This window comes from Myodes glareolus, chromosome 21 (genome assembly GCF_982192425.1).
Source record: "Myodes glareolus chromosome 21, mMyoGla1.1, whole genome shotgun sequence".
NCBI lineage: Eukaryota > Metazoa > Chordata > Mammalia > Rodentia > Cricetidae > Myodes > Myodes glareolus.
The window spans coordinates 51,303,149-51,321,984 of record NC_142046.1 but is presented as its reverse complement, the minus strand read 5'-3'; the positions used below and the strand labels follow the sequence as shown (position 1 = coordinate 51,321,984).

General features: G+C 45.9%; 1 protein-coding gene across 1 annotated transcript in view; it reads right to left on the bottom strand.

The window, feature by feature from the left end:
* Nucleotides 1–18,836, bottom strand: part of Myo3b (myosin IIIB) — a 326,704-nt gene that overhangs the window by 74,895 nt on the left and 232,973 nt on the right. Inside the window, exon 29 of the mRNA XM_087900046.1 lies at nucleotides 342–426. Coding sequence (XP_087756172.1) covers nucleotides 342–426 — 85 coding nt within the window. The remainder of the gene's footprint in view (nucleotides 1–341; nucleotides 427–18,836) is intronic.

The window sequence follows — 18,836 nt, the reverse complement described above, 5'->3', positions numbered from 1 at the left end:
GAGACGCCTCCATTTCACGTGCTGAATTCAAGCAGGGTATCAAAGTGCTACCAGAGAACCTCAGGTCCTCTCTCGGAGAGACACTCCACCATCTGCAGCGGGGAGGACTCAAATCACCTCAGGGAGCAGCCGGCGTTTATTCTCAGCTGCGAATTTCCAGGCTTTTGATTCTCCCTTCACCGTGCCTCCCCGTCTCTCCACTGAACCACGGTTCTTTAGCTAGGCTTTTGTCTCAAAAACTTCAAAATAACACTACAAGTTTCATGTTTGGATGGCTGGGCCAGGCAGTCACAGACAGGCTCTACACCCGTGGACTCGGGCCAGACTGAAGGAAATGTTACCTCAGCTTCGGGATGCCCAGCTGCCTTAAATGCGTGTTCCGAGGCAACATCACAGCTTGACGGGGGACTCCGGGCTGGTGGATGCCTAGAAGGACAATAAAAACCAGAATCTGTAAAAGGCTTGGAAATTACAATAAAAAACTAATAGAATTACTATTGAGAAAAAAAATATTGTTTTCCTCCAAAACCAGATATGCAGACTTATCCCTTCAGCTCCTGTTGTTTCTTATGCCAGTCCTCGGTCAAAAGGACACTGTCCATCCAAAAGCTGCCTCCTACTGGCCTTGCCTCTCTGTATTCCCACAGATCCACAGGCTACCTACAGCCCCAAGACCTGGAAACTGCCCCTTTGAAGCTGTGTGTGTTAGGGAGCAATGCCAGGTTTGCCCAGGTTTCCGATGCCAGGTTTGCCAGGTTGATATGAGGCTGTGTTTTCTGTTCAGGGAATTCGCCACACTCTGTAGCAAGAGGCACACATGGGTTCCATAGTCACGTGGGCTTGGGAATGGTGGGTGGGGCGTGGTGGAAGAGTCTCCTTGCTACAGGGATGCCCCTTCCACGGTCGGTCCACAATGGAGCTCTGCAGCAGAGGCAGGGCTGATCACAGGGTTTGAAGTTACCAGACCAAGAACTTATTAGCATCTAGTGAACTGCTAAATTCCCATAGGAAAAAAAACTTGGGCACAACTGAGCCTAGTCAAAAGCACAAAGCAAGGTTGAGCTAGAATCTTTCAGTTGGCCTGGAGGCACATGCCTGTGATATGCCTCCAGGAGGCAGAGGCGGGAGGAATACTGCAGATTGGAAGCCAGCCAGGGGTGTACATAGACCCTGCCTCGGATAGAAGCCAGCAAGAGAAAAACACTGGCCTGGGAGGGTAAATCTGTGTTCTGACCTTGCCCAAGTATCCCTAGCTGCTGTGTTCTGACCTTGCCTCCTGAATATCCCTAGTATCTCTCTCTCTCTCTCTCTCTCTCTCTCTCTCTCTCTCTCTCTCTCTCTCTCTCTCTCTCTCTCCCTCCCTCCGTTCCTCCCTGCTATCATCTCTCTCTCTCTCTCTCTCTCTCTCTCTCTCTCTCTCACACACACACACACACACACACACACACACACACACACATACAATTATGTAATTCTGGGTAAGTTTCAAGTATTCTGGGTTCTAGCTTTCCTCAGTTATAAAGCAAGGGAACTGGGAGAAACTGGTCTTAAGGTTACCTCCAGTCTTACATTTTAAATCTTATTAGTTACTTAAACTGATTAATTCATTTCAACACATGTGGACCATTTGTGAATACATCTCAGTGGTGGTTATTAATGGTACACCCATAAAAACCACTCAAGACCCGGGGAAGGGACTGTCAGTTTTTAGCATCACACGCCTTGCACATGGGAGGTAAGGGATCGGAACGGCTGCTTTGCACATTCTTCATCAGCACCTATCTCAGTGCTTGGGGCACTAAGTATTTGGTAAATGTACTATGTTGGGGAAGATTATTTTAAGGTGTGTTTCTTTTGTTCATCCTGCATTTGTTTAACTCTGTGAAACTGTGTTATTGTGCCCATCTGAAACACCTGACGGTCCTAATAAAGAGCTGAATGGCCAATAGCGAGGCAGGAGTAAGGATGGGCGGAGCTGGCAGGCAGAGGGGATAAATAGAAATGAGGACGAGGAGGAACCAGAGAACAAGAGGATCCTAGGGCCAGCCACCCAGCCGTCATGGAGAAAGAGTGAAAGTAAGACACACAGAAGTAAGAAAAGGAAAAAACCCAGAGGCAAAAGTTAGTTGGGACGATTGAAGTTAATAAAAGCTGACAAGAAACAAGCCAAGCTAAGGCCTGACATTTAAAACTACGAATAAGCCTCTGTATATGTGATTTATTTGGTTGCTGGGTGGGCCCCCCCACAAGCCAAAAGAGTGAAAAATTAAACTATAAGTATAAGTTGGGTAAATTCCAGAATGTATGGCCACATAGGCCAGGAAAACTATGCTTAACAGTAATTTTAAATTGGCTCATTATTTATATTGCATTTCTGGTGTTTAAAATGTTCTTAAATATCTGATGAGATCTTGATAACCATCTGAGACAAGCACTTTTATACCTACAATATTGAAGAAATGTGGTTCAGAAAGGAAGGATTTCCCTAGCTGTCCTGGCCAATACTTATCCATTTTTCTGACTCTGGATCCTCTGCTCTCCCTCTGGCCCAGTCTGCCCTCAGTGCAATTTGGCGCTGATTCAAGAGATGCACTCTTGTCTAGTCCAAGTAAATCCTGGTGGCTCTGTGACACTTAAGGTCACGTGCCCTCTACATTCCTCCGAAGTGCTGGTGAGCTTTAGGAAAACTCTAGAAGAGTGTGGCTGGGACTACTGCCCTGCCTCCACTTCCTACTCTCCCCAGAGCTGAAACCTGAGAGTCTTGAACACTCTAGATCAGGGGCCATTAGCTCAGGAGCCTTTCAGAAGCAGAAGACCAGTACAGAGGTCTCCTGACACGCCCTGGGGCTTGCCAATCAATGGACTTTTCCCCCTTTAAGCCTTTGGATGACCCCAAGGCAGTCAAGGCAACACTTCTACTGTTACTTGACTTGAAAAAGGAGGAGCAGGGGAGGAAGTACTGTCCCCAGACAGATACATTGGAAAGTACTTGATTCAGCAAAGTTAAGCAGATTTCTTCCCAGAGACTCTATGCAAAATAAAATTCTGAGAGAGGAAAAGAAGGAATAGCCTTTCCTAGACATCATCAAGGGCCCCAGCTCCCACGTGTGGTGCAAGGCACTGTGCTGATACGGGAAATTCTTGGGAAAAGTTCCAGCGTGTATCTCGTTTCTTCAGTCCACAGTGTGTGTGTGTGTGTCTGTGTGTGTGTGTGCGTGCGCATGTATTTGCATGTGTGGGCATACATATGCACGTGTGTTCCTGTGTGTATATAGGTCCAACGCTGACGTCAGGTGCCTTCCTCTGTCACTTTCTGCTTTATGCCCCAAGGCAGGGTCTCTCACTGAACCTGCAGCTTGCCAGTTTTGCCTAGTTGGTCTAGTAGCCAGCCTGCCTAGGGATCCCCTATCTCTGCCTCCTGAGCGCTGGAAATGTAAGTGATCACCATACATGAGCTTTTACATGGGCTCTGGAAATCCAGACTCCAATCCTCATGCTTGCCTGGCAAGTGCTTTATCCGCCAAGCCATCTTCCCAGTCACCACCTTGATTTAAAAAAAAAAAATGGGACAAGTCTGGGTGGGGGTATAGCTTTGTTGATAACGTATTTTCTCTGAGAGCATCAAGTGCTGAGTTTGATTCGGGTGTGGATGTAACATGTGCACCTGTAATGTCAGTGCTGTGAAGACAGAGAATGAAGGATCCAGGGAGCTTGCTGGCTAGGTGAACTGGTAGTGAGTTCCAGGATCTGTGGGAGAGCTTCCGCAAAAATATGGTGGTAAGAGGCAAAAGATTTATACGATCTGAAGGGAAACCAGAGTATGCAAGCTGGTACAATCACTTTGGAAATCAGTATGGTGATTTCTCAGAAAATTAGGAAACAATGTACCTCAAGATCCAGCAATACCATTTTTGGGTATATCCCCAAAGGATGCTCAATCATACCACAAGAACATGTGCTCAACTATGTTCATCGCAGCATTGTTTGTCATAGCCAGAACCTGGAAACAACCTAAATGCCCCTCGACTGAAGAATAGATAAGGAAAATGTGGTACATTTGCACAATGGAGTACTACACAGCAGAAAAAATAATGACATCTTGAAATTTAGAGGCAAATGGATGGAGCTAGAAAACATCATATTGAGTGAGGTAACCCAGACCCAGAAAGACAAATATAATATGCACTCACTCATAAGTGGCTTTTAGACATAAAATAAAAAAAAATCAGCCTAAAGTCCACAACCCCAGAGAACCTAGACAATGAAGAGGACCCTAAGAGAGACATACATGGATCTAATCTACATGGGAAGGAGAAAAAGACAAGATCTCCTGAGTAAATTAGGAGTATGAGGGTCACAGGAGAGCGTTAAAAGGGAGGGGGAAAAGGGAGGGGAGCAGAGAAAAATGTATAGCTCACTAAAAACAATAAAAAAATAAAGTGGATTGGAGACATGGGACATAGCTCAGTGTTTTATGCACTTGTTCCTCTGCCAGAGGACGTGGTTTCAATTCCCAGAACCTACATGGTGGTTCACAAATAGATTTAACTCTAGTTTGAAAGGGTTGGCATCTTCTGTCCTCTGAGGACACCAGGTATGCATGTGGTGCACATCCATTCATACATGCAACGAAACATACATGCAACGAAATATACATTGAATAAATAAGCTTTTGTAAAAGATGGAAAAGAGGTTAAAGATGTTGATCTCTGGCCTCTACACATGTGCACACATGCACACATACATGACAGGCATGTAAGCAGGCAATTAACTAACTAAAAAATACAAATGAATGGGGCAAGCTAATTTTCTTTAGAAGTTTCATGGCTTTGATTTCTTCACGGTGATTTCATTAGCTTCTTTGTTCTTTTTTTTATGTGTATTTTTGTGTGTATGTATTGTGCATGTATGTGAGTGAACATGCATCTTCTCTATTGCTATGATAAAACATTAAATCAGATCAGATACAGAGGTGAAACTTCTCAGAAAAACTGGGAAAGTTTGACTATTAGATAACAAGAGCTTATTCATTTTTAAAGTGCAATATTGGTTTGTTTCTTTTGCATGTTTACACGCATAGTATTTGTGCATATGTGCATTCATGATCACATGTATGTAGATAGACACATGTGTGCATGTGTGCATGGAAGCCAGCAGTTCACAGTGGGTATTTTTCTCTTCCATTCTTTATTTACCAAGGCAGGATCTCCCACTGAACCTAGAGCAGGCTAATTTGGTGAGCCTAGCCAGTCCTTCCCTGTCTCTCTCTGCTTGCCTGCCCGGGTTTTATGTGAGTTCTAGACTGAAATCCACCCTCACATTTACCAGGAAGTCCTATATCCACTTAGTCCTCTCCCCAGCCCTGAGACACTGCCTTTCGAATCTGCATCAAAAAAAAAAAAAAGTTTTTTTAAAAAATAAGTCTTTAATTTCTGTTAAGATTAACAAATCAATGAATCTGTCACTAAAGGACTATGAAATTCTCCTTCACCACACATGTCCGGAGCAGCTGGGCCTCTCAGAAACATTGCTAGTCTCTCCTGCAGATGCCTCCGGGCTCCATGCAGTTGGTGCGTTTAACTGTGTGATCTAGGGAGGATGGACAACCCCAGCCACCACCGAGAACCCTTCTTCTAGGAATCCACCTTAGGAAAAAAAGAAAACAAACAAACAAACAAAAGCAAAGAGGCTGGCACCTAATTCTCTCACGTGACGGATGAGGGGCAGTGCCGAGGCTGGCTCGCCACATGCTCTCCTCGGAGTGCCTGGCATCTTTCTTCCGCAGTGAAGATCATGAAGCCAGCTGGCTCTGTCACGCTGTACTGGTAGCACAGTGGGAAGTCACTATGGGCTAGGGTCTGGGCCTCAGCTTCACAGGCTCCGAAATTCCATTTGTCAGTTCAATGAGGAATGATGGACAGGGGGTATCGGAGTTACGCTAACCAAACTTATGGAGTCACATTTGAAAAGCAGGATGAGGGGGTGTAAGTTTTGCAAGGGGCAGGAAATTGGACCAGATCTGTCCCTTCACTAGTGGATGCATACATTCTGGAAACAAAAGTGCTGTAGAATTAGAAAATGACGCCAGAGGAGGCGGCTCATCACTGGGCTTGTCTGACAGTTGGTCTCTTCCTGTGTCAGGTTAGACTGTTATTGTCTTTCCTTAGATGAGAGTTGAGACACAGCAGGTGCCTACTGAATCTCTTTTTCCTTTTTGAGGGGGTGGAGAATTCCAGACAGGGTTTCACTGTTTAGCTCTGGTTGTCCTGGAACTTGCTTTGTAGACCAGGCTGTCCTTGAACTCACAGATATCCACCTGCCTCTGCCTCCTGAGTGCTGGTATTAAACGCCTGCGCCACCGCCGCCCAGCTGAGTCCCTCTTTCCTAAGCCTCACTTAAACTGTCTTCTCCGTGTACTTTTTATTAATTTTGATTACATTTCGAAAGTTATGTCTCATCTTGTATCAATTATAACTTCTTGGTGCCTAAACGAATTGAGACCAGTATTAGGGCTGCACACTTGAAAGCATATGCTATCTTCAAAGCAGAGCAGGTTGCCGCCACATCGTCCCTGGTGACTCTAAACATAGGAGCGTTTCTGTCAAGCTTGCTCCTTAGGTGGCAGCTCTGGGAGAAAGGTTGTTCATCATAACTAGCAGCCTGTCCATGTTCCTTTGAGGACATGGAACCAAAGGAACACAAGTTTCCTGTCCCTGAGGGGCAGCTGTCAAGGAACCCGGCAGGCAAGGTGCTCCAAGTAGGTTGTGTGAACAGAGTAGGTCTCCGTGACCCTAGAAGGGAGGCAGGTTTTAGGTACATGCACCCCCAGCTGTCTTTTTGGACCGATTACCATGAGAAAGAAGAGATTGGAAGTGGTTCTAGTACGTTCAAACCACAAAGGTAAATGAAGCTATGTAAGGTGCAGGGGGGGTGGGGGCGACACTGTTCTTTGATGTGGGATTCCCCTCTGTGTTGAAGCCCATGTGCTGACTTGAAACTGGCAATTTTCATTTTAACTAGATCTAGGTAGTTCTAGCTACCTCTCAAGGTTTCTTAGGGGGTGTGTGCATCTGTGTGTTATATATGTGTTGGTATATGTGCAGGGGTGTGTGTGTGTGTGTGTGTGTGTGTGTGTGTGTGTGTGTGTGTGGACACAGACCAAGAATAAAATCCTGTGAGAATTCTAAGGGCTTGTGAGAAAACTTTATGAAAATTAGACAAGAGTCTTGTGATCTCAGTTTCTTCGAAACCCAGAATTGCCCTTGGAATGTGTTTGCGTGCTCTTCCAAAGTGGAGCGGACAGGAGTGAGTTCGCTTCAGCTGTTGCTACTCATGTATGTCTCTGTGCAGAAACGTGGTTTTGCCACGTACGACTTGTCCTTGGGATTGTACACTTTACCCAGGTGGCTCACCCTCAGAGTGTATTGTGTCTGATGCTCTGAACAAAGCTGGCTATTGCATGAGACGTTAGTTCAGCTCACTTTCAGGCTCCTCTCTCCCAAGTTCATGCTGCTAAGTAGAGCATTAAAGATGTGAGTACAGAGTTCAGGGGAGGACATCGTTGTCCTGCTCTATCATCCTCTCCCCCATGCTTCTGAGTCGGCAGCTCTCATTGATTTTGTAGCTAAGCTGACAGCAAGCAAGCCCCAGCGACCCTCATGTCTCTGGTCCCAACAGTGCTGGAGTTCCAGGCAAGCATTGCCATGGTTTTTCATGTGGGTTCTGGCATCTGAACTCAGGTCTTCACGCCTGCATAGCAGGCTCTCTTACCCATTTAGCCATCTCTCCAGCTCCATTATTCAGTTCTATTAAGGAATAAAGAACTCTTCAAGAGCTGGGGGTATAGTGTAGGGGGCATTCCAGCATCCCCAGCACCGCCCCCACTCTACCCTGGTTTGTTCCATGTGGGTGGTGTTGCCTATTTCCACCTTGTGTGCCCATTAGCTTTGAACACACAGAGAAGAAGGGATTAAAAAGTTTTTTTTTTAAAGCACAGACTATTGCATTCAGTTCACAAGCATCTAAATGCATGCATTGCTGAATTTTTCACTACAAAAATTAAATGTCTACAATGTTTTATTTTTCCCACTGATTGCTACCACCCCTAGGGGATGCACCTGTCAAGCCCCAGGGAAATTTCTCAAGGTTGTGGTCACATTTCCTGCCTGTGAATGCTGTTGCCTCTCATACAAATGTGACTGTGGCTCTAAACTAGCCATCCTGAGAAACCTTCTGTCTCCACCTCCAACCCCTCTGCCTCCTTTACTCTTGGTAGAGCTGGAGGCCCCCTGCTACATTTACAAGCTATACTGACTCCAAGAACCAGGAAGACATGTCTCTGCCAGTGATTTGCCTGGTCTCGCATTCAGACGAGCTGAGGGTCTGCACCTCACCTGCTGAGGAAACCTGGTGGGGAAATGATCAAGGGGGCAGCACAAAGACCAGTGAGCACCATGACGAGGTTAGTTAATTAGATTAAACTAGGGCATTAATGAGGTAACTCATTAATGGGTGTGTGTTGGGTGTACTTTTCCAAAGATGCTCAACTGAGGGGATACCTGAATGTGGGTGGCACCATCCTATGGGTCCTGGACTTAATAAACAAAGGGAGGAAAAGAAAAAAGTCTGCAGGATGCTACTAGCATCCTCTCTGTCTGCTTCCTGATTCGTTGAGATGTAAGCAATGGCATCCTATTCCACCACTGTGTCTCTTGTGGGATGGGCTGCATCTTCAAACTGAAAGCCAGAATAAAGCCTTTCTCCCTTAAGGGCCTCTCCTCAGATGATTGGTCACTGACCACAGAGTCCCTTGCCTGGTAATCCATCAGCTCTTCCTAATGGAGAGTTCACCAACTCTGGCATTGTTTCTTAGCTGAGGAACAGTTATGAACCCAGGCACCTGAATCTCCATAACCACTAATCTAGGAATATATACCAACACCTTTTTTTCTGACCAAAATAGGTAAAAGACCTGACAGCAAAATATTTCCCGTTCTCCCTTTTTTTTCTGATTAAAGACTATTTTCTGTGATGAAAAGTGATACATATTCCCTCTGCACTGTCTCTTATATAAATACCAAAGGAGAAGATCATACAGGTGGAGACAACCTTCATACCTAGTGTCTTTTCAGATCAGCATTTTAGCCTTCCTTTCGTAATTCTGAGCATATTTTATATATTATAACTATACAATAAATGCATATGCAAAGATCTATGCATACCATCATATTTATGGTTGCACAGTGTTCCAGTGGGTGACTGGCATAAGAAAATTGAATCATCATATTTTAAATATTAAAATTGCATCCACTTCTCTCTTACACCATCGTATTTATGACTGTACACTGTTGCATTGAGTGATTACCACAAGTGAATTAAATAATCATATATTTTAAAAATATAGACATTGTGTCCATTTCTTACATTATGAATAAGGGGTCATTTAATACTCAGAGGATGTGGCTCTGAGTTCTAATTTTCTTACTTCCCTGGGATAAATATTTGGTGTGACGTTGTTGGGCCTAAGGGTGAGAAAGTCCGTTTCCTCCTCTAAGGATTTCAACTACAACATCCGTTTCTCCCCTAAAAAGCAACAAAACTTAACGTCTAGCCACAAATGTACGAAAGGTGCTATTTTCTGTATCCCCAACACTAGATGTTATCCGTCTTTTTAATCTTCACAGCTTTTGTGGGAAACCGGTGCCTTGACATTTTTCTCCCTGACATTTATCAAGAGGAAAATACTGTCATGAGCTTTACTGTATGACACCACGGGACTACAAAGGGCATAAGAGAAGAGGAAGGCACTTCACAGGGTGTGTTTAGAAAAAGGGACCCAGGAGAACGGCATCTGACAGCTTGGCTTATGTTTTTATTTTTCTCATTTGTTCTGAATAACTCAGGATTTTAATAAAGACATTGAAACACACATCTCCTATCTCTCACCAGTCAGTGTTATCGCCGAAGGAGCTGGATATGCAAATCTTACTTAAGTATGTGGACATGTGATTGCTCTAAACTAGGAGTGTTTTTCTGTTTTAGAACATGGCTCAAGGACTAAACCACCTGAAAGAGCTCATGAACGTTTCCTATTGTACTGCTTTAAGTCAGAGCCAGTTAGGTTGTGGACTTAGGCTAATTTCCCGACTCCTACTAGGCTTCTATAGATGATCATAGTTGTTCACCCTACTGCTTGTCTCCAGCGCGAGCCTGCAGTGTTAATTTACAAGCTCTTGGAGTCTCGCTTCTTTTCTTTCCTCCCCTCTCCTGCACGACTCTATCGCAGGCGGCTGTCACTGTAAAAGCCTGAGGTGGGAGCAGAGGCTTTTCCTCCTCCTGATGAGAAAGGTACCTTATTGGACAAGTGACACTCCACTGACAGTCACTTAGAGAGCTGTCGTGGGCTTTATCAGCACCCAGCCTCTGGCTGGGAAAAGGAATGGGCTGGGAACAGTGACAAGGATGTCTGTGATCTGAAGGCAGGCAGCGCGGTCTGTCTGAGGGCCACAGTCTGGGCAGGATGACTGAGCAAGGCTTCACAAGGCACTGTGGTGGGGAGAGGGTTGAGGTGGAGTCACCAGAGACCAGGGCAGCAACAGAAGCAGCCTTCTTGTTGCCTGGGGAGTACAGAGGGCTTGGTGGGATCGCCTCATTCATCCTCAAACCACAGCGGATGGTTTAGGTCCCTGAACACCCCCATTTCACAGATCAGGGAGAGGAAGCTGGGCCGCCTGCCTGAGTAAGCAGTACGGGTCACAGCCAGATGTAAACCGGGTCTGGCTGCTACAGAGCCTGTGCTCTCTATCCCCAGCACTGTTTTGTACAGGACACATCAGTTAATTGCACCATTATATCAGGGATCCTAACAACTGACACCTGGCGCAGTCAACATTAAGTTCTGGAAAATATTCAAGAACAGATTAAGAGATGCCCTGCTATATCACAAGGTCTCCTTGTATCTATGGGCCAGTGTTAAGGAATGCACACCACGCCATGCTTAGGTTCTGACTTGGTAACAAGCCATCTCTAGATTTTATATGAGCAATACGTACGCCCTGTGCAATGCAAGCCTTTTCACAGCTTTCTGGACACCACCCATCTGTCTGTCTGCCCATCTGTGTGTCCGTCCATCCAACCATCCCACAAACACCTTTCAATTAGTCTTCCACCATTCTTAGGCACTGAGGATAAAGCCGCGAACAAGGGGCCTGAGATTCCTCTGCAAATAAAAACTACAGAAGGCTAAATCAAAGTCAGAGCTCAAGAAAGAAAGTAAACGCAGAGGAAGGGGCCGGAAAGTATTGGAGGAGAGGCTGTGAGTAGCTCAAGTGGCTCCAGAAAGTGACAGCTGAGTCAGGACCTTAGCAAACGAGCAGAAATGGGGAGCTTTGAGTGTGTTTCCCAAGGCTGCTAAAGGGCGTAAAATGCTGTTTTATGGCAGCCAGAACCAGAGGAGTGTGCGAGGACTTGGTCAAGGCGTAGGGCCACACTTCGGGATGCTTCCGTATGCTACGCACATGCTTCATAATTAGCTCCAAACTACTAGGGCTCCAGTTGCCAGATGAAACACAGATTAGATATCCAGTCGGATGTGAATTTCGTGTAAGTAATGACTAATTCTTTAAGCTTTTTCAGATACTTCCAGTAACACGCTTGTATGGAAGAGGGATTTGTCGCTTTCGCAAACGTCAAATGGAAGGGGTCGCCCGTGCTTCCATTTGCCCAAGTGAGATCAGCGCCTCCTTTTCTTCATCAATACGCCGTAAATAAAAACCCTTGCTGGGCTGGGAGAAAATGATCACATCTGTACTTTTAGGAAAAAAGAAGAAAAGACTACCGGTTCTTACAAGAATTAAATAAGAAGATGTGCAGGTCCAGAAGTCAGAAACAAAGCACAGTCTTTAAATAAAGTTTGATATTTCCCGCTTAAGATGTATCCGTTACTTCTGAGAGAGAAATCCCTAGACGCAGAAATGCGAAAGGGAGGCAATGGCAAGACCTCTAGACAGCTTCTTTTGTGTCACCTCTGCTTTTCCTCTGAGTAGGCTTGTCCTCCAAAGGAGTTCACTATGTCGTCCAGCTGGGCCTTGAACTCACAGGCCCGGGAAACGTTCCTGCCTCCGCCTCCTGAGTAGCTGGGACTACAGCCACTTGAGGAATGGGCCTTGGAGTTGCTTATAGGTGGACCTGTGTCAAGTCGTAGAGTTAGCCCTTTAAAAACTGAATTAGCACCAAGCTTGGTGGCGCACACCTTTCCTTCCAGCACTCTGGAGGCGTAGATAAGCAGATCTCTGTGAGTTCGAGACTCGTCTGGTCTACATAGTTTCAGGCTAGTCAGGGCTACCTAAGAAAGATTCTACCTTTAAACAAACAAAGAAGCAAGGACACTAGACACTGAAACTTAGATATTCTACTACAGTTTGGCAAGAGCGATGGAAATCATTATGCATTCGAAGAGAATGAGGCTAGTGAGTTTGAGAGATGAAGGGGAACTGACTTGGGTTTTAATTTTAACTTCTTGTTTTGGCTAAGCAGGAAGAACAGGCCGTGGCCAGGCACCTATTTGCTCTGTCCCCGACAGACAGGCGCACTGACAGACACAAACACACGGACTTTTTCTGAACCTTTGGAGAAACCCCACACTCCTTTATCTCTTATCTCTTTATCTCTTACTGTTTCTCAAAGGGAGGGTGCTCTCTTCCCAGAATGTGGTGACTGACACCAGAGAATTGATATTATTAGCGAGACTCTGTGACCCACTCCATAGTGTTCCGAATTTGCAAATTATCCCAGTGACAACTTCTGTGGGAGAGGAAACCCTGGCACCACCTCTGGTTCTGTCTCCTTCCATCTGAGAGAGCCCTCAGCCCCCCTCTCTGCTCGGTTTTGTAGCCTACTGGCTAGTTATCTTCCAACAGACTCCGCTGTCGGGGTCTGTCTGCTGCTTCCTCGGTATTAAATCCAGGTCATGCTCGTTTGGCAGGAAATCCACAGACAAGACGCTCGTCTCAGGAAGCCCATGCGGTCTGGTGGCTCCATCGCCGTGATGCTGTCATTTGGTCAAAGTGGCTTCTGCGAGGTTCCTCTGTGTCCTCTAACTGCTTTCTTATGGGATTTACCCTGACATTGTGAAAATAGCTTGCTATTCCCTAGTCTTTCACCTGCTCTTTTCAGCCCCCATTCAGGATTCTTGCCTAAAGCAGTGATGGGTTTGGTACTTGGAGATGTCTGGTTTTCAATCATCAAATTTACATTTATTATTTCACATTTTAATTACACTGTGAGCTTCCTCACACCTTCTCTACCTTCTTTTCCTTCTATTAATGTAGACTCTTGAATTATTTTACTCAGTGGGTTAATATCTTTTTTTCAGCATTCTTTAATTTGATATTCAAACTGTCCTGAATTTAGCTCTGGCTTACTATTAAAGGATTTGGAGTAACCAACACTGAAGTATAATAACAAGGCTTCCATAAAGGAAGAATCGTGCCACCAAGATAACACTGGCTGTTCCTAGGTATGGGGGACTTCATGTGTCCGATGAGGCACTACACACTTGGTGTGTGTTATCTCATTGATCTTTCATGACTTGATGAGGGAGTGTGGGGAAACTGAGGCCCTGAGAAAATGAGTGGGTTCAGGTTTTATCATCCATCAGAAGGTTCTGGGGGTGGCCTCTGGGACTTCGCTGTCTGTAGCAACCCCTCAAGTATGTGTAAAAACCCCAGAAAAAGACAAGACTTTGCAAGCAAAAGTGCACTGTCCAGCGGGCCGCTCACCCACTGAGCAATTCGACCTTTCCACACTTACAAACATGGCGTTTGGAAGCTGTCTCCAAGACCTTATCACTCCACGGACTTCTCTACCCAGCTTCGACAGAGTCAGCTCACCCTGGCCAGAACCCAGAGACAGAAGCATGGAGAAGGAAATGGCCCATGTCACTTCAGAAGTCACAGATCCAGCAAGGCATGGCTTGGCCATGTTCCTCTGGGAAAAGTGCTCGGTCCCTCTAGATGCACAAAAGCCACACCTGGGCTTTCTCGGAACTGACAGACTAGCAGAATGGGAATCTGCAGGTACGCGGCAGCTCTTCACCTCTTCAGATCCCAGGTGAAGACCAGACTCAGCTCCCTTGGGGCTCCCTGGGGGCTCCCTGTGTGCTGGCCCACTAGATCTTCCCACAATACCATCTCCACCATCACTACACTTAATACAAATCGCAGATTCTGCAAGTATGGGCTTAGGGGAAGGAGGCTGTTTCACGGCGGTGAAAAATAATATCAACAGCTCCCCTGCCTTGAAGTGAAAGCACAGTTGGCACGGACGGGAGCAGCTCTGCCCTCCCAGGAGGAACAAACTAAAAATAAAGGGCATCAAGGTGCTTCCTGCCAGTCTGCAAATCCAAGAGGCAAAGACGATACCTCAACCTGGCACTGGGTAGTGCACGCCAACTTGGCTCCCTCCACCGGAGAGCAGCCATGTGGTTCGCCCAGTCAACAGCTGCCAGGCAGAAGCCCTCAGATTAACCCATAGGTGGTGTTGAACCACTTCCCATTAAGATATTTGCAAAGCAAACAAAAATGATAGCCCCACTCTGAGCCTGGGAGCTGGCCAGGAGGCTGGCTGTGCTTGTTGACACAAAGGGCCCTCTGGGGAGGGGCAGGCAGGAAGGCTACTCCTGCCCACATCCAGACTGTGTTGATCTTGGCCACTAGAATGGTCCTATCAGGGGCTGTTTATTATCTAACTTCCCGATCGCAACCTCACACAATCTCTGTTTCTCCGAAGTTCTCCAACACACTCTTCCCCAAAAGAACAAACGCAGGCCGCTCTAGGATCTCCTGATCAAGGAGACGTGTCAGAGCAGTGACTGAGAGGCTGCAACAGCATCACCCTTAACATTGCATGGCTGACGCTTGCTTGGCACAATACAGATGGAAAATATCTTGATAGATCTGTGTTCTCATAGGTAAGAGCCAGTGGCTGCGAGTCACAAAACCAATTTGGGGCTAAATACTAATAGGGTTTTTTTTTCCTTCTCATTAAACAGAGAAAATAAAATAAAATTAGGAAACGTGCAAAGTTCATGTGTTTTTCTACCTGGAAGACAATGACCTCGGCATTTTTAAATATTTGTGGTAGGATACCCACACACGAAGTTGATTTTTATATGAAGGAAAAATATTTCTTGTAACACCTCTTCCTTGAGTATCTTTTCTTAAATCCTTCACAATGGACCCGGCATGTGTTTTTGGCAGAGCGTCATCCCCAGGCCGCATATGGTGAGGGTCTCACGGCAGACAACAGATCGAAGCACTGAACTGCCAGACTTGTGCACACTCCCGGAACGCTGAGGAGGAGCAAGGTTTGAGAAGCAGCCAGAACCAACCACATGTTGTCATTATTTGAAATTGCCTTTTAGAGTAGGAAGGACACTTTAGAGATGCTGGCGTTAGTTATAGGAAGAGAGAGAAAGGAAGAGAGAAGTGGGGGGAGGCTGCGGAAATAGATCTTTTTTTTTTTTTTGAAAAGTAGGGGTCTTTTCAGACCGGAAATCATTTGTATACAAAAAGAGCACTATCTTTCTCTTACTGTGCAAACCTAAAGAACTTTTTGTTGCTGCTGTTTTAGAATCTGGCTCCGTCGTTCAGTTTTAGATGCTGTTTATCCAACTAGAAGTTGAATGTGGCTTTATAGACATGCAAGTTTTCTCAGGAGACAGTGACTCCAACCTTGTGACCAACTTTGCTGGTGGGAAGCAGAAGCATGACTGATAAAAACTCAGGGACAGATATTAGGGTTCTTCTACCCAAAGTTGGTGATCCTGCCTCCAGGAAACCTCAGAATGAGACTGTAATTGTGAGTTGTCTCCTCCCATCCTCTATTCCTCTCTAGGGTTGGGATTAAAGTTGTGCATCACTATCGCCCGGTTTCTATGGCAACTGTGTGGCTACTGGGATTAAAGGTGTGTGCTACCACTGCCTGGTCTGTAAGGCTGGCCAGTGGGGCTATTTTACTCTCTGATCTTCAGGCAAGCTTTATTTATTAAAATACCATTGAAATGCAACTACAGGAAATGCATTAACCTAATCATAAATCTCCTGCCCACATTCACCAGTCGCCTCTGGTAAGACCTGGTGAGGCAGGATTGTTTCTGCAGTATATATGGAAAGTGGGTCGAAACACTGGAAACTGGTTCTTCACACACAGGCCATCGTGTTAGAGGCACTGAGTACAAAGCCCTGACTCTCGTAGTGGGGGAGGGGTGGGGACCAGCTCAGAAAGGCCCAGGGTCCTGTCTAACAGGCACCCCGACTTCCTCTCTGCAGAAGTTCCTAGGCACTCATCTCTAGCGACTGACTTCAGCTTGAGAAATGATCTTAGACAGCCGCCTGCTCTCAGCTTAACTTCTGTGGGGAAAACACAACTAACAACAAACTAAGTACCTTTCTCAATGTGGGTTTGTTTTTGAGTTTGGAGGGGAGAGCTCAGAAGAACTTATTTCCTAAGTACTGGTGGCTTTGGAAGAAAGTCAGCACGTTTTGTGTAAAAGGTTAACCAGCATGCTGAAGTTAAACCTTAGAGAATGAGGAACCCCGAAAACATAGTCCCTCATCAACTATTTCTTGTCTGTTATGGCCTAAGAGCCCACGTTCTAGGTTCTGTGCGTGACACAGAAGTGAGCGTCAGTTTCAGCTCTAGTGTTGACTGTCCCTCGCGGGATAAAGAGATCACAACTAACATTTTGCTTACCTATGGCAGGCCGGGTAGTTCTGGACATGTCTATTCCCACACCAGCCATATGGGAAAGGTGAAATAAAGAAACATACTTTTCTAAGGTCATGGAGCTAGCTGGACACGGTCCTGGACAGAGACACCTTGGCTCCAGAGCTGGTGGCCTGAATTGTCTCCTCTACCAGGCAGAGGCCCCTGGACGCAGAGAACAACATTCCAATGCAGAAGCTGGCATGGCTAAGCAAGGACAAGCAGACCAGCAGCGTCGAATCCATTCCAGCACATCACCACCAGATACTCCAAGTTCTCAAAAACTATCTGAAATCTGGGTTGTTGCATGAAATATTTCTATTTTTGTATGTTAGAAAACTAATCAAAAACGGAAAAATATTGTATGGGGAAAAAAATGTCTGGCCACCATATCCTAGTCAAAGGCTTGGTTTGTATCTTTTGGTCAACAGAGTGGTACCCCTTTGGCTGTCACTGTTGTGAAGTCTCCCAAGTCCAGGGCCCCCCATGTCTTTGCCTATAATAGTTCTATTTGCTTCACTCCACTCTCGTTCAGTCTTAGTCTTTTTCCCACTGGACCCTTCTCTGCCCCCAGAGTAGTGCCCGCACACCCTAGGGCTGCACCATAGCCTGGTCCTTCTTCTGTCTGGAGCAGTCTTCTGCTTGTGTCTGCTCTAGGCCCTGGAGGAGGTGCCACAGGATTGAGACTTTGAAATATGGCAAAACACCAACAGGTAAAGAAAGGCCAGGCATGGTAATTCTATCCAGAAGGATCGGTAGGAAGAGATGCACAGATTTTGGAAAGTAAAAGACATGTTGAAAACCTCCCAAATATTTGCAAAGGGCCTCTGGTCCTTGGAATCTATAAAGAGATTGCTGACATTCTCGACATACACAAATCTTCCAAAAGGGTCCTCTGCAGAAGGATTGCTGATGATTTAGGGTTTGCTGAAATAGTTCAGATAAATATTTATGTACAGCCATAAGCCAATCCACAAGGAAAAATATAACGCAAAACATATTTTTTTTCCTTGAAGTCTTTTCAGCTGGTGATAAGATTCCTAGCTTCAAAGGGTTGGGGAAATAAATGTGACCAGTTAATAGCTTAACCATCTTGGGGGTTAAAGAAAACTCTTAGCAGTCAGCGAAGTTCGGAAGGTTATATGTGGGCATATATGCTAGTCACATCCTGGCCCCACGGCCAAGGGTGAGTCCAGGGCCTGAAGTCAACCTGGGATTTACCCCTGAGTTCAGAACCAGAAACACAAATGAAGTTTGGCATTCCGGTCAAAGCAGAGAGTAAACATCTGTCAAAGACTCTAAAGTTTGGAAATCTCAGTGTTTATCTTGGACTATAAGTCCAGTGCTGCACCAGAGAAGCCTTGGCCCTTCCCGCATCAGCTTTAAATGCTAATATTACTACGACGATTGCTACTATTTCTGTCACCACGATCAACAGTCCGGCAACCTTCCTTGTTGTGTCTCGCGCTGTGCCTGCTCCTTCACAGAGATTTTCTCCAGCCGTCCCAGCTGCCTCTCCTTCTGCAGGCTCAGTTCAGAGAAAGGGAGGAACACACCAAGGATAGTAAAGCCTGGAGTGGCAGAAGTAAGATTTGAACCCACGACTGCTACCAAAGCTCATTCTTTCTCTACCCAAATAGAGTCACATGTAGATAGAGTCCACCATATCATAAGAATCTCCTAAGACGACTATTGCTTACTCCCTTCTCTCCATGCCGCCATTTTCCCTCTTGCTCCACCGCCTCTAATGGGTGGATGTACCATCTGAGAAATCTAATGGGGGATTTATTGTCATTAGTCCCCTGAGTGATGCCATGTATTCCCACAAAGGACTCACTACACAGAGTATTTATCAAGCACTGTGGCAACCTGTACTTCACAGGCCACATGGAAATCTGGCCCACAGTTGGCCCTGCTGACTGGGAGGTTGCTTCTCTGGCTTGTCAATTCTGAGGTCAGGTCAGTTGGCTTGCAGCCCCAGAGCTACAAGAGACACACGGAAGAAACACGCGCCTGTCTTTCCCTCTTGTGAGGAGCCAACTCTCCCCAAGCTGCCTGCATCACAAGGGTTC